At 39.5% G+C, this 17,052-nt stretch overlaps 1 protein-coding gene across 1 annotated transcript in view; it reads left to right on the forward strand.

The window, feature by feature from the left end:
• Window positions 1–17,052, forward strand: part of IL17RC (interleukin 17 receptor C) — a 44,639-nt gene that overhangs the window by 12,744 nt on the left and 14,843 nt on the right. Inside the window, exons 2-9 of the mRNA XM_075183523.1 lie at window positions 6,122–6,143; window positions 7,658–7,810; window positions 8,248–8,376; window positions 9,080–9,201; window positions 11,214–11,325; window positions 11,928–11,972; window positions 15,552–15,676; window positions 15,802–15,861. Coding sequence (XP_075039624.1) covers window positions 6,122–6,143; window positions 7,658–7,810; window positions 8,248–8,376; window positions 9,080–9,201; window positions 11,214–11,325; window positions 11,928–11,972; window positions 15,552–15,676; window positions 15,802–15,861 — 768 coding nt within the window. The remainder of the gene's footprint in view (window positions 1–6,121; window positions 6,144–7,657; window positions 7,811–8,247; window positions 8,377–9,079; window positions 9,202–11,213; window positions 11,326–11,927; window positions 11,973–15,551; window positions 15,677–15,801; window positions 15,862–17,052) is intronic.

Raw genomic sequence — 17,052 nt, forward strand, 5'->3', positions numbered from 1 at the left:
GATCATCGTGTTGAGATCTCAGGCCTGAGTGAGAAGCTGGTCATCCAATGGAGATTCATGGACCCGAGCGAGGGACGGATCTTCAGGTGATTTATGGACCTGAATGAGGAACAGATCATCAGTCCTGAGTGAGGTATAAATCAAGTGGAGATCTTGGGCCTAAGTGAGGGCTGGATCATCATTTGGAGATCTTGGTCCTGAGCAAGGGATGGAATATCGGGTGCAGATTGTGGACATGGGAGGTGCAGAATTTGAGCATTGGCCTGAGATGTAACCGGGGTAAATGTAGAATATTGATTGGAGAGATAAGATGTGCAGGTTAAGAAATGATTTCTCAGCTGGTGTTTGCATGCCTGCTGGTGCTCGACCTTCCTCATTATATTTAATTGCACAAAGGTTCCTAAAACTTCTTTGGCAGGTTACAATAATCACTCTGCTGTTTATTGAGAAAATATACACACCTCAGTGCATGGCACAATCGGGGCTGAATTGTTGATACAAAGTACAAACAGACAGAACACACATTCAGTTTAATTATTGATACCAGGGAAACTCTTAAGTGACAAAAGAACACGACATTTATATAATAACAAATGTTATAACTAGGTATTGTATCTAGATTTTTGGGGTGTATCCCTGGTGTATTCCCTGCTGTTTTCCCCTAATGCTACAGGCATTCGGGGAAAACAAAATCAGCAGACTTTTTTTTTTTTTTTAATTAATGACACAATGCTTTCATGTGAGGTAATGCCAGTTCCTAAACTTCCCAAAAATCAGCTTTTGGGATCTAACCTTTGAAGCGATTGACGTTTTAAATTTCTTCTGCAAAGTCGCTGATATCCGGCGACTTGGTCATCGCTTTGATGTTTTTGGGTGGATTTATCAAACCTTGTTAAAAGGAAAAGTGAACGTGGTGCCCATAGAAACCAATCAGATTTTAACAATCGTCTTCTAGAATGCACTAGATTAGTTATGGGAACAGGCAGCTTTAGGGCCACGTGTGGCCCTCTGAGCCTTCACCTGTGGCCCCCAGCTTCTTCCTGCTTTATTGTCAGATTAGTTTACTATAGCTTGTAACACTTGTTTACAATGCCTACTAATAAGTTGTGTCTCTTTCATAGATTAAATGTATTGTTTTAATTTATTACTGTGCTTAAGGGTAATGTGTGGCCCTTTCAAAGGCTAGAAGGGCCACAACACGCAGCCCCTGAAGTGCATCAGGTTGCCCATCTCTGTACTAGATAAATGATAGCTAGAATCTGATTGGTCGCTATGGGCAACATATCCACTTTTCCTTTTTAGTAGGTGTGATAAAGTCGATTGATTTGAAGTTCAGGTAAGAGTCAGCCAAGAGCTGTGTGTTCTATTACGTGACCTCTGTCCCTTGAAGGCTCGCGAGCCGGCTCGGATCCCCGAAGTTCGGGTGGGCTCTGTTTTCAGAAAACAGAGTGCGACCATCTCTAGTTAAAAAACACTTGTGTGGTTCAAGCCTATGGACAATGTGAATTAGGTGTTTTAGAATTTTTTGGGTTTCTGATCGGAACACCGCAGAATTCTGAAGGAATCAAACAGTAAACTGTAAACTGAATTATGAAGTCTGTTGCCCATCACAGCAGTGTTTTGACAGCTGAACAACTTTACAGTAGCAGGAAGCAGAATTCCCCACTCAATTTAGGCTTGTTTCACACTGATATTTTGTTTCAGGCACATTGTCCATGTAAGTGCTTATGGGAGCATGTGTTTGCGTGAAAAATGATCTGTGAGTCATATTCTATGCATCAGTGCTACCAGCAGCTGCATAAATATAAAGGTGATGTATCCTTAATGTTACACGGGAGGAGAATTCCAGCTCTGCTACTTTCCTCAGGACAGGAGATCTCGCTGAGACCTGGACAATGATAAAAGGATTTTAGGCATACTTGCCAACTCTCACGGAATTCCGGGAGACTCCTGAATTCCGATTAGGTCTCCCGGACTGCCGGGAAAGCAGACAATTCTCCCACATCCTGCCAGCTTCCTGGCAGGATGAGTGTCTCAATGACGCGATTCGCGGTGAATGACGCCTAAATGATTGGCCGCGCAAACCACACTTCCTTAATGGCATCTCAACTAAAAGTAGGCAAGCTGAACTTTGCTTTAAGGAATATATGCAATGTAATTGTGGAAATGGCATTAATGATAGTTGTGACATGATACTCCTGCAATCTGACATAACAAAGGGTGTAACTGCTTTATTTCAATCAAAGATTTATCATGACGCACTGTATAGAAAATATGCAGATCACAGGTTCACTACACTGATAACTATCCGTTCCCATTGTCTCTCTGGGCATTCTTTCAGGGTGTTGTAATATATATATATATATATAAAGATCTATTTGCAATAACTTTTTATTAGAGAGTTACAAACAAATAAAAGCGTATTATGACAGACAAAGTCACAGTTAGAAGTACAAGAAAGGTACAGACATATAAAGCATACTTGCCAACTCTCGGAAACAAGTTTCCGGGAGAGGGGGCGTGACTGGAGGGCGGGAGGGGGTGGGACGAGGCCAAACGTGTCATTTTGGTCCCACCCCCCCGTGAAAACGTAATTTACGTCGCGGGGGGGCAGGGCCAAAATGACGCGTTTGGCATCGTCCCGCCCCCTCCCCCCCTCCAAAATGGCGTCAATCACCGAGAATCGCGTCATTTGACGCGATTCTCTGTGAAATCCAGGATGCAGGAGAAATGCCAACGAGCCCGGGAGACTGAACCGAATTTCGGGAGTCTACCAGTTGGCAAGTAGGATAAAAAGTTCTAACGACCGCCGTGCCAAGTAAGCATCGCAAGTACAAAAATAGGATTTATGACCTTAATAAAGAGAATTAAAAGAAGCCCTTTCTCAATCGAACAATGAGCATTTTTTAAAACAAAAGATATAAACATAACAAAAACACAACTTGGGAGAAGAGAAAGGGGGTTGGAAAGATAAAAGGAGAACAATGGGAGTGGGGAGGGTCTAAAGGATCAGAGTCCTAGGGGTAAATGTATCAAGTTGCGAGTTTCCTGCGAGTTTGAAAAGTGGAGATGTTGCCTATAGCAACCAATCAGATTCTAGCTGTCATTTTGTAGAATATACTAAATAAATGATAACTAGAATCTGTTTGGTTGCTATAGGCAACATCTCCACTTTTCAAACTTGCAGAGGTACAAAATGGGTTCAAGTCATAGCGGGTTTTCATTAATTGAAACTTCTTGCTGGGGACCATCTAGATAAGGTAGAATATTTCTCAGTTTCTTGCAGCGCTAGCCACCGAACCCAAATACAACAATAGTCTTCACACCTATCGGAGGAGGAAAGGATTAGATCGTCCATATTTCTAAATAGTTCTAATCGGGGAAACCATTCCTTCAGAGTTGGAGGAGAGGAGAGTTTCCGGTGAACTGGAATCACTACACTGTAGACATACAGGCTTTCGATTTGGACGGCCAGTTAAAAATAAAATGACTAATTGTTATCCAAATCGCAGAGCACAGATGGACAATTCTGGTTGACATTTGATGGAGTAATTAGTACTAGTTATTATCTAATTCCACCCTAAAAAGATTTTATAAAGGACATGCATCCTCCTCTCAATTATCATCCCCGATACCTCCGCAGTTGCAATGTTTTTGCAAGATCCAGGTTGTCAGTGGGCAACGAGAAGCCATTACAGCACTGAGAAGGGCAAGTTTCCCCCCCCCCGAACTCTGGAGGTAGTGTGGGACCCTCACACACAAATCTGGGTGCCATGCTGATCCTTTTTGGATTGCTGTGGGGACAAGAGTCATGGTGGCTCAGTGTTTAGCACTTCTGCCTCACAGCACTGGGGTCATGAGTTCGATTCCCGACCATGGCCTTATCTGTGTGGAGATTGTATGTTCTCCCCATGCTTGCGTGGGTTTCCTCCGGGTGCTCCGGTTTCCTCCCACACTCTAAAAACATACTGGTAGGTTAATTGGCTTCTCTCAAATTGACCCTAGTCTGTGTCTGTCTGTGTGTGTATGTTAGGGAATTTATACTGTAAGCCTTAATGGGACAGGGACTGATGTGAATGAGTTCTCTGTACAGCGCTGCGGAATTAGTGGTGCTATATAAATAAATGATGATAATGATGATGAGCAAAAACATCATGATTTAATCAGCCTACGATTAATCATTGCCAAATTGCTTCATTTATGGGTCCGAAATTGTTGAGGTATTATGACCAGTTTGAATGTGGAAACCTGAGACAGCCAATGCTTATGTCGTTCACCATCCTTGTGTCAAATACTTCTAATGTCGTTTACTGCCCATGCAGCTATTGTTTCCCCGTAATTTGCATAATTGTTTCCTTACATCTCATCATTTCCTGCTGGCAGAATGATACGATACGGACATTTAACACAAATTATATCACAGCCAAAGGAGAACAATGCATCAAGTACTTTACACAAAACAAAACAGGCACAATGCAAAAATTTCCTTTTGTACCATCCTGTTCTTATAACTAAATATGCAAGTGACAGTTACTCGTAAATCTCTCTGGCTGTTGACAGCTTGCATAGAATAATATTTACAACATGAGTTGCCAAGGTTTGAGTACAACATCCAAGGAAACTTTGTTGTTAGCCCGGTACAGTGCTTAAGTGACTGCATACACAGGCACCCTGGTGGGTGGGTTTTGACAGTTCGTGGCAACCTGTGGCTTTAAAACTGTTGTGGAACATGTTATTTTATACATCTGTGGAATATTACACCTCCAGCCCAGCATAACCTCCTAGCATAACTGTAATACAATTCCATTGTGTTTTGTTAAACCAGCTACATGTAATTCAAACAAACACAATACCTGCTCTTTCACACGGTTGTAGGATGCTCTGTGCTGTGGTACATTTAAGACGGAATACAGAACGGCCATGTTTGAATGTTGTTTACTCTCACACTCTTGTGTAAACTCCTAGAATGATTGCATGTCGCAATGATCCCACCTTTGTATTCCAATTCAGCTAAACACTCAGGTGAATGGGTTCAAAAATTAAAGTTTGCATTAATGTATTGATTAATGTTATCATCAGCTATTTATAAAGCGCCACTAATTCCGCAGCGCTGTACAGAGAACTCACATCTGTCCCTGCCACAATAGAGCTTACAGTCTAAATTCCCTAACAAACACACATAGACTAGGGTCAATTTGATAGCGGCATGATGAATAATCATGAGATATGATCAGTATTCAAGACCAATATTAATGAGAGATGATCAATATTCATGAGGGATGACCAATATTCATGAGGGATGACTAATATTTATGAGGGATGACCATTGTTCATGAGGGATAACCAATATTTATGAAAGATGACTAATGTTCGTTAGAGATGATCAGTATTCATGAGGGATGACCAATATTCATGAGGGATGATCGATATTCATGAGGCATGACGAATAGTCATGAGGCATGATCAGTGTTCATGAGGGATGACCAATATTCATGAGAGATGACCAATATTCATGAGGGATGATCAGTATTCATGAGGGATGACCAATATTCACAAGAGATGACCAATATTCATGAGGGATGACCAATATTCATGAGAGATGACCAATATTTATGAGAGATGACCAATATTCATGAGAGATGACCAATATTCATGAGGGATGACCAATATTCATGAGCCTTGATCAGTATTCATGAAGAACTGGTTCCTGGCAAATAGATTGGCTGCATTCTCAGCCTACAATATGGTCACCTTCATTGTGTGTTAGGAACATGGGCATTAGACCTATTACAGTTGCTATAACAACTAAAGTCCTACAGCCTTGTATAAAACTACAATGTCATTAAGTAAAAACTATGTACCTTTGTGGCTGTTATGAGATGTGTATTCTCCCGCAATAATGTAATACTGATGTGTTCCCAAAGGCATTAATCTGCACCATGTAATAGCACTTAGAATATGTACGTTTTGATAAAGTATTGATTGGTAAAACCAGCACAGTTTGCATTTAGCAAACTTAGAAAAAGAACCTTTCAGGTTTTGCCTTTTACCACTACATTTAGTTCTAAGCATCAATTTATTTTCATTGCTCATATATATTTTAATTTTTTTTACCTTTCAGGGTCTTCTGTGTGAATCCTCGGGTAAGTAGAGTGTCAAATATCTTTTATATCTCTATTACAGATTATTAGGACCATTGTCATTTATCATTGTCCTCATTGTAAGTGGCTGACATCATCTATGCAAGACACAACCCGCCAAACCCCCTCCCCTTAACCATCAACACAGGTTGTGTCAAGAAGAGAATTTAGCATGCTGGCAAAAATATAAATAATTAATATAGATGTACAGGGGTGGATCTAGACCTGATGTTTAGGGGGTGGTTTCCAAGTTTGTCCCACCTCAGCTAGTCAGGTGGCATGCACGGCTCAGCTAACCCCTCCCGCCAGCCCCCACCCCGGCCACTCACCTTTAACTAAAAACCCCACTCACCTCCGGGAACGTAAATTATATATTTATATATACATATATATATATATATATATATATATATATATATATATATATATATTAGACACTCGGCACTCGATCCCCTCACTAGTCACCAGCCACTGGCTGGCGTTGGTCGCCCCGCCCACAGCACAGATCCAGCTATTTATGCTTCCTGCCCAGCACTAACTAGCTGAACCCTTAATTAATCACACCCAAGTGCTCCACCTGTGAGCCTGTGTTCTGTGTGTAGAGAAGTGTGGAGACTCAACCTTCTCTGCAGCACGAGCTGGCAAACTATATATATGTGTGTGTGTATATATTTTGCTTGTTAACCAGAAGGAAATCAAAGCAGATATTGTTTTACAGCATTTACTCATGGGCAGTTCAAAATCCATCCATCATACATACATTGTCCTCTGTTCTCTAAAAGGGGAACACAGCTAAGTTGTTTGATTTGAAATGATGATATCTGATTACTGTGACTAGGTTTATTACCAAGAACAATGGAGTTTTACAACACAGCCCAAGGATGCATCTTGTTCCCTTTAATATTTGTCCAATGTGTGTGTGTGTATGTGTATATATATATATATATATATATATATATATATATATATATATATACCCTTCTGCTCAGCGGGAGGTTTCTGTCTCCCTTGAGCTCGCTTTAAGGAGTTACTACAAACCAAATTAACTAATTAGCTGGTACTGTTGGCTGCAGCCTAGTTAGCCCGAACCTGATTATTTGAGTGAATAAATTTCACCAAGTTAGAGCTAACTGCTGTGCAAGACTCGTGTACAAACACAATAGTCCGGTGCACAATACTCATGTCATCTCCTGCTCTCTACAATCTTGGAGAGCGACACTGGACAGTGACATCATAACCCTGCGCCTCTCTCTCAGCCCATCACTAACATGGAGCCAACAGCTTCACAGGTAACAAGCTGCAGCTGCTTTCACCTCCATCTTTAAAAAGTAGGAAATAATTAAGAATTACTTAAAACTAATTAAAATCTAAATAGGCAAATAGTAAATTATGTACCAAAAAAAAAAAGTGTCATAGCGGCAACTCTCTGCATTTGTGTGTATCCAGCCTGTTTAACTCTGTAAAGTACCGGTATGTAGTGAAAACTCAAATGTGTTTTTGTTTCTTTGATAATACAGATAGATGGTGTATGCCTGGGGACAAAATAATACCAGATATTCCCGTTTTGGTGCCAACTGATATCAGATCCAAAACCACAAAGAAGTGCAATGGAGAGGGTTGCTGGCTCTGTCTGCAGGTGACGATGGATATATCTGTGGCGTTTCTGTCAGGTAATTTTTACTGGCTCAATTCATGAGAGAAAAAAATAAAAATATCTCATTATTACTGGCTTGCCAGATTCACAATTCACAATTTCGGTGTAGTGCTGTACCTATGGGGGATTGTGCATCATTAGGTCATTGAACTACATTTCCCATGATCCTCCTCCAGCCTGAGGGGCAAAGGTTTTTTTTAAATGCTACTTCTGGCTGGCAAAGCATCATGGGAGGTCTAGTTCCACTAGAGACTGGGGGCCTTGTGCACAGTCAGACATAATTTTGAAACGGAGGCGCAAAATGCTAATTTCTGTACTGCAGGTAAAAGGACTATGTTTAGGTCTGTAAGCAACTGGGACATATCAAACCCCTCCCCCCTTGTGTCTCTCTACATACCTCAACGTGCCTGAAACACTGCAAAAGACTGTAAATTACCATTTACTACTTTTCAGAAGGAGATGAAGAATTGGGATCAGGTGACTGCGACTACGATGATTATTACAATCCGGACACTGAGGAAGAGGAAGAGGAAGCCACTTCAGCTGTTAATCTGTATTTAGGACTTAATAAATCAAACAATGGTAAGAACCAGCTGGGTCTGTCCTGCTTGTTAGATATATAAGTAATATGTGAAACATGTTTTGGAACATTTGCCGTTATTGTGATTGAATCTGTGGCAAGCATTACAGATCATGGTGTACAAGGTGGTGAATGCATTTCATGGTGTGCAAGGTGGTGAATGCATTTCATAGGACACCTCTCAACTGCATGGGCTTTCTAACACTGAATGGTGTTTAACTTTGAAACATCTCCAGGAATAACTATCAGATGCCCTGCCAGTAATGTTGTTGTTTGACATTAATACATCTCATGCATGTGCGTTACTGAGCTGAACAATATTCATGAAACAATTGTAAGGTTCATACTTTACTAAATATTTCAACCACTCCCCTACAGTAGGTTGCCATGATAGGAGGGAGGTGCTTCTCTAACTGAGCAGACATACAGTGACTGACACCTTTGTAGACTTGCTTTGAACACATACACAGTGTGGATTGGTTAATTCAGACACATGGGTGGGGCCAGTATTCAGCTTATCAATTTATTCAGAACTAGTGATATAACTGAGGCACAAAGTATTGACACAAGTTCCTAGTATATTGGCTATTTGTTATGCATATATCTACATACCCCCTAACCTAAAACATTGTTCATCCCTCGCCATACTTGGTCCTTAGATATGGATTACTTCCCAGCCCCTTAATCCCTATATTTAATCTGCAGGATCCTTCCTCTGTGCCAACTTGTACATGTACAACCCCAGGAGCCTCCCCTGTTACGAGGTGAAAGTAGAGTTTCCCGTGTCGTCTGTGCCGAGAGGTATAAACACCAGCAGCGTGAAAGTGGTAAGTGTCTCTGTTATTCGGTTGACTTTATTTTGTACTTTTTAAATGGTGACTAAGAGACGTCAAAGCAGATTTTATTTTCTTTGTAATATGTATTTATTTGACAATCTCAAGCCATGTGTCATACACCTGAGGTGTTTGCTGACTGAGGTCACTGAACCACCTCTTATCTATTTTTAATGATGGTTCCACCCAAGTTCCGTCGAAAAATGACCTGCCCAACGTAGAAATGGAATGTGTGTGCTTGATGATTTCAAAAACATCGTCAAAATATGACCTTGATTGTACTATGAGACTTAAAGGACAGGTCACAGACAGCCTATAATTAATGATTTATTACATTTCAATTGTTCTCCTGTTCTTAAGTTTAAAAATCAATATTTTATTAATTTTTTATTATATTACTTATAAAAAACAAGGAGACAGCAAAATATTAAAATATCTTATTGTGCCCTCTGTAATATGCTAACACATAATAGTGAATTAAAAGTTGCTTAATGCCATTTTGAGATCTGTAATTCTTATAATAGTGGTGCTAATCAGAATATATTTGTGAGGTGCTTAGAATGTGCCTGCCGTTTAGTTTCTTTATTAATTAATAATTTCTCCTTATTCCTAGGGAATTTATAGATGTATTTTAATATAAGTTTAATTAAATTCTTATTGTTTCATTATTTAGCATATATATATATATATATATATATATATATATATATGTATATATATATATATATATATATATATATATATATGTATATATATATATATATATATATATATATATATATATGTATTGTGGCAAGAGCCCGCTACTGCAGAAGCACACGCGAACAACAACTTCCTTTTTATGGTGCTTTATTGTCAGGATGGTAAATGTTTGACACCGTATACTTGTGCAGCAATCATGGAGACCCTAAACACTAGCTATACATAGTCCAGCTCTCTCTCAGGACCAACCAGCTATCCCAGCATTGGTCTCCCTGAACAAATGAAACAAACAAGCTTTTATACATGATGCTCCTCCCCCAGCCTTAGCTTGATGGACAGGTGACACACCCACCTTCTCTTTAAAAGAAAACACCCATCACTGGCTCTGTTTGCACAACCAGACACGCCCTGTCTGTTTGCTGAGAGGAAGGATTTCAGATCATGTAAGTTTAACCAAATTTAAACTACGGTATTGCTTTTCATACATAAGTCTTCACTCTAGGTGCATTACTGCACAAATGTTTTACTCTACTTCCCTGCTTTCTCTGTATATTGCCAGCTAAATGCCTACTTTTGTTACAGTATGTATGTATGTATCTTACCTTGAAAATGCAAGTACAGCGAAACGCGTTTGTTGTTTCTCTCTGAATGCCAATGTCCTGTCATTTTAATAAGAGAATAATAAAGTATTGATTTTTAAATTTAACTCCAGGAGAACAACTGAAAAGTAATACATTATTAATTATAGGCTGTCTGTGCACCATTTTAGAAAAACTCTGTTCTCTATCATTTTTTGACATATGTATTTGTGAACTGTGTGACCCTGCTATTTAGCCCATGACAGGATCGCTGTCTAATGTGGCGACTCTCGGTTATAATACAATTTCTAGCACATCATTGTTTGATAATGGGGTGATTTTTGAGCCACACATGCTGCAATATCGGGCTAATTGCCCCATATCGCTGCCATTGGGCGAACAGCTTAATTATTTAGGCAACTTGTATTTTAGGTATAGTGGCCATTTAATGCTCTCTCACATATTCTACCTCTGTGATGTCACTACTTTCCTGTGAATTGATAGGCTGCATTCTCCTGAATATTGTTTAACAAAATGGCTGCCACTGATGTGTGCAGTCATAGTTACACTTTAACACACGTTATTCATCTTGGGTAAACAAAGAAAAATTTCCTTTTATTTTATGCATAGTCAGCTAGACAACTTTGTATTTCATGTTTATTTTATACCAGTGTGGTTTTACTGTACAATCACAGAATCAATGTACCAATGTGTCTATTTCGTCAGGGATCTCTTGTGTATAACTGTGTTAGGGCAGTTCCCGGCAGTGACATGACGATAACGTCGTACACGGTCCCGAGGTACTTCGACGAGCTTATTGTAAACCACGAATTTCCAGGTAAGTGACACTTGTTTTGGTAATTTACATAAGTAAACGTTAGCTTATGAAGGTGCGTGAAGTAAGATTTTTACCCAAAATACCACATTTTTTGTGTTCTCACAAAGCCTATGTGAGCAAATGTTATCCACGATAAAGCTTTATTTATAAGTGTGTTTGACAAAGGGCAAGAAGACTGTGATAGCTTGATCAGTCTGTCTGTCTATACGCACCCAACAAAACTGATTTCCTCCATTTGTATCACATGACTCTTCAAGGAAAAATTGAGTAGTTGCCTTAGTGATGTTTCTCATAATTCCCAGCCAAGTTAGGCTACAATCTCATGACTATTAGTTGAGTCCAGAAAGTGGCTGCCTCCGATGTTTAGGTGCTGGCTACACTATAAGTGTTACTATTGTTGTCACATAAACAATATATATTGATCTTACATGTCTATCGATCATCAACTTGTCTGACACCTTCTTTAACCCTGCAAAACTGTAATCTCTACTGAGTGTGTTCCACTATGTGATTGTCAATCAGTCTGTGTGTCATTGTGTGTAATTGTCCTCAACTTTATATGTTCGGTGTTCACTGACAACTGTAACTAATAATCTCAACAGGGTGCCCAGAGCTGGATGCAGAGGAGAATATTTTGGAATGTGAAGGTAAATATTTTTTTTTTGCATGCCAGCCTCCAATCTGAGTTCCAATGTTCTTACCTAAAGGGCTACATAGAAGTTAAGTGGCGTCATGAGAAAGATATTTCCAAGGAATGTAGATGCACAGTAATAAACTGCAAAGATTATATCATATTTTGTAGAACAGTTTATTTATTGTGTGTCACAGTTCAATAGAGCTTAGAAAGTTACTGGTAACAACTACGAGACACGACATTTTTTATAGTCCTATTTTCTCTTTGGAAATGCGCCCAGGTTAGCTTGGAAGGTTTGGTCATGCGCTCATGTGGGGTCATGTTGGAGATTAACACTTTCTTTGTTGATACCCCAGCCCTGGTACCCCCGCTAAGGGGGGGCAGAGTACTTAGGGTGGAGGACAAGCAGTAACACTGCATCAATTGTCAGGTGGACAATCTCAATGGCTCTGACCATTGACTTTTTTATCCATATAAATTCAGTCGGCGTTCAACTGGTAAACACCAATCCCAATATAGTGGTTATTCATAAGCCCAGTAAAGATCCCAACACTTGTGGAGGCGATCTCCCTATCTTGCTATTAAGTACTGACTTAAAAATCTTTGTCAAAATTCTTGAAACTTGTTTGAACTCCATATTACTTATACTTATCCAGCCAAACCAAGTCGATTTTGTCCATGGTCGTTGGGCCACGGACAACACTAGACAAACCGTTAATCTAATACTCATGGCTGGGCAACAAAAATCTTCTGCTTTTGTTTTAGTCCAAGATGTCGAAAAGGCTTTTGACCGGATTGAGCCTTTCAAGCTAATTTTCTGAGAGAAGTCTTCACTCTTTGCCACCACCCTGGCTCGTCAGATTCAGCCAATGACTATACTTCACATCCCTCTAAGATCTTTCACTGCACAGAGCGTAAAAGTAATACTCACTTTGTTAATTGAACTGTTTGGCAATAAGATAACACTTAATTCCAATATTACTAGTGTTTGTATACTTACTTCAGAGCACAAAATCGCACTTTACACTGATGACATTTTACTAACCCTCATTAACCCTCTCACTTCCTTAGCCAATCTTTTTGAAGACAGAGAGCAGTGTGGTAAGTTGTTGGGCTACAAAATTAATCACAATAAAATTTCTAGATTTAAACTGTCCCTACCTCTGCTATAAAAAATTTGACATTCTCATTAGATAAAATATTTTGGCATTTATATTACAAAATTTTATAGTCAACTCTTCCAAGCAGATTTCCCCCATGGATAATCACTATTAAAAATTAGTTGATTGCTTGGAATAAATTATTAACCTCGTTGATAAGATGCATCGATACTGTTATGATGAACATTCTCCCGACTCTGCTCTATCTCTTTTTAGAAACTCCCTATCCGGGTCCTGCCCGAGACCTTCAAATTCCTTAGATTCCACATAACTCAGATCACTGGGCACATAAGTTCCCAAGAATAAAGTCATGCATTTTGCATACCCTTTACTAGATGTGTGGTGGGAATTCAAGATTTTAAAAGATGTTTACTTAGCCTCGCAGTGTGACCAGTGGCTTTCCCCCTCTACCTCTAAGGTTTGTTCAACCATTGAGGCAGCTAGCAAAGGCAGGCTAATGTCATCTTCACTTCTTTGGATGCCAATATACCAGCCTCCTTCTTTTGTTAAATCTCATCTTGTTTTATCTCTCTCCTTATGTATTTGGGATTATGTTAATAAAATATTCTCCCTAGCTCCCACTCCCTTGACCCTATCTTGGGGAATACCTCTTTCTCCCCCCAGCAAGCACTCGGCCTCAGCTGGTGTACATATGCTTAAGATTTAGTCCCATCTCGGATCTTTCCATCCTTCGCAAAGATTCAGTCCGAGTATTCGATTCCCACAGCCAACTATTGTCAAGATCTTCAGCTTCAGGGCTTCCATCGATCAGTATCCAAAGTATTTTCTTCTAGACCTTCTTCTGTTTTCGAAGCTATATCTAGAAGGAGAGCATTGTCCCATGGACTCATCTCCAACATCTACGCCAATTGCGTTCCTCCCAACACCTCATCTATGTTTCTTCACAAAATACAACGGAAAAATCGATTTTACTGAGAGACGAGATATGCCTTAGAATGAAAGAAAATGCTTACAAATTATTCTAACGCTGGTATTCTGTAAAGTGTTCCCCATCACCCCTAATACTTTCTGCAGATCTTGTCAGTTAGGAGGTTCTTCCCTAAATATTTGGTTGTGAGTATCCTAAGCTGAAAGGCTTTTGGAATGCAATCAAAAACATAATTTTTTCCATATCCCTCCCAAATAGATATACCTCCCCCTCTAAAGTTTATTTTTCTCCCCTCTCCTATCGCTGCTGTAGCACAACAGGGATAGGAAATGTTGGCATTTCTACCGCATGGAATATATGGTAGAACATTATTACATCTCCTCTAGATCTTTCTAAAAAAATGTGTGGTCCACTTAACTTTCATCATTAACCATTTATAAACATGGTTCACTGTCTGTTAGCCCTTCAAAATCTCAATCAACTTAACCTTTGACTTAGTCTAGATATTAATACTGTGGCAATGAATCTCCTTTGTTATAATTTATTTAACTGTTAATAATGTACAAATTCTTTGTTTATACATTGTCTGTCTTAAGTTCTTTTATATCTCACTGTAATGGTATTTGCTTGCTACTGCAAAATTGTTTGTTGAATCTTTTCAATTAAAAATTCTTCAGCCAGTATAACCACCTGACATTGCCCATTGGTCGTGCCCCAGAGACATTTTATTGTGAGTGGGTAATAACACATGACTAAGAATGCTGAGCGGGGAGATAAGGGAATTATGGGATAGATACAGAGATAAAGGAATGTTACCAAAAGTCATCAGAATTATTAAATATTTGGAGAAGTTTCATAAATTCCTGCAGCAAGAATCTTATTATTATACCCTTGTCTTATAATATTTCTATTAGTCAGACACAAGTGTCTTTCATTTGTTCAAAGAATTAATCAGTGGCCCTCATTTACGAAGAACACTGGATGTGCAGTGCCCAAAAATCTTGGTTTGGCACTGGTGCCCATGGATAGTCCGCCCCTCTGATAGGTATGCCCAGTCTCCACTCTTGAGAGACACTTCTGCAAGCCAGAAGTGCGCTTAGGTGTGCAGATAGCCAGGAACATCTCAAGAGGCGCACTGCGCAATAGTGTAACCGTCACATCAACGGCCAACCTTCTGCCACTTTATATTCACCCCTTTCATTAACAATTTTCAGTTTTGCTCCTTAAGTACTGCTCGGTTTTGCTTCATTTAATTATGAGTACGAGGGGCGATCTAGTCTTGTCTTAGGTTGGGCTTACATTACAAGTCACCTAGAGTAGCCAAATACCGTAATTTAGCTCTGTCGCAGATAACTAGCCAGTTGGCAAATCGAGGTAGATGGCACCACCAAAGAGAATTTGGTGCTGCAAATGAGACCCAATGACTTTTCTTGTAGCCTACAACAAGGAGGTGTACTAATTATTACTGATTGATTACTGAGCTATAGAACATGGCGGTGTAACAGTAGAAGTAAACTATCATCATTTTTATATTTTCTTGCAGTACCCACCATGGACATCGTTGTTGGAGAGAACGTGTCCATCGGGATAATCAATGGAACAGATCGGAACGTGAAATTATGGCGGTATTATAACTCCACATTCAAAGCAAATAATACCACTATTTTAGTGAGTATCTTTTTTACAGTACAGCATAATATACACATTATACTGTATATGTCTTTATTATAAAATTTAAAGTAGTTGGATGAGACACATTATGATTTTTTTGTTGTAATATTTGTTTCTTCTAGAGAGGAGACCAGCGATACAGTTTTCCAAAATCAGATATTGTCCCCTGTTTGTGTTTCCAAGTAAGTTCCTTTATTGCGGTTCCAAATTTGGGTTTAGATTATGTTTCTGGGAGCTGATTTATTATATTGCAGATTGTGCAAGCAATGCAGTATTGTTTATTACCATAAATAGCATTTGTCCTTGTAACACATGTTACAAGGACAAATGCTGTTTATGCTAAAGAGGAATTTCGCTCCCACGGCACAGCAACATCTCGGGTCCCCTTAGTCACCGAATGGGAGCGTGGCCACACCAGGTTGGCGGTTCCTCCCACTACAAACACAGGCCAAGGGAGACAGGTGGACCTGAGCTCCAGTACTTTGTACCTGCTCCCCCTCCTCTTGGCGCCCCCTGATAGAAATAATTAATGGTGCTATAAATCTTTTTGTTTTTATAAAAGATTTGAACAAATATCAAACTAAATCCAAGCCTGGCCAATCTGTGGCTCTCCAGGTGTTGTGAAACTACAAATCCCAGCATGCTTTGCCAGCTGACAGCTGGCAAAGCATGCTGGGGTTTGTAGTTTCACGACACCTGGAGAGGCACAGGTTGGTCAAAACTGATATATATGTTATAATACCAACAAACATAATCGAATTTTTCAGCAAAATGTCTTGGCACATTATATAACTTTGAGCAATGTACTTTGTCCAGTTTATGCTCCATTAGCGCAGAGGTCAGGGAACTTTTTTACCTTTTACCCCCAAATATATTTAGATACGCCGACATTACCCCCTTGATTTGAAAGGAAGGAAATCATATATTATTAATTATTGGAAGTCAAAATTTTATGGAATCTATTCAAAATTTCTTTGAAACTTCAAAACTTTAGGTTTTGGAGAAATGATGTTGCTTCATTTTTGATACGAGAGCATCAATATTGGGGCATTTTGATGTCAGAGCAGTTTGGATACAGTCTTCAGCGTCCAATCAATTTCTCTGCTTTGTTTTAATGTTCGTTAGAGTGGAAAATCCTTGTTCGCAAAGGTAGGTTGTTGCAAAAGGCAGCAACTTTTTGACTGCTTCCTCGTGTGCAATTTTGAATGACTTTGCATCTGTTGACATCCAAAAATATGACAGATCTGCTTTGTTTTCAAATGCAATACGTGCTTCATTATTGCATCGAAGCTCAAGAAGTGCCTCTGCCAACCCTTGAGGCTCTTCTGGTACAACAGCAATTTCACATTTAAAGGGGTCTACAATCCAACTGA

Source organism: Mixophyes fleayi, chromosome 8 (genome assembly GCF_038048845.1).
Source record: "Mixophyes fleayi isolate aMixFle1 chromosome 8, aMixFle1.hap1, whole genome shotgun sequence".
NCBI lineage: Eukaryota > Metazoa > Chordata > Amphibia > Anura > Limnodynastidae > Mixophyes > Mixophyes fleayi.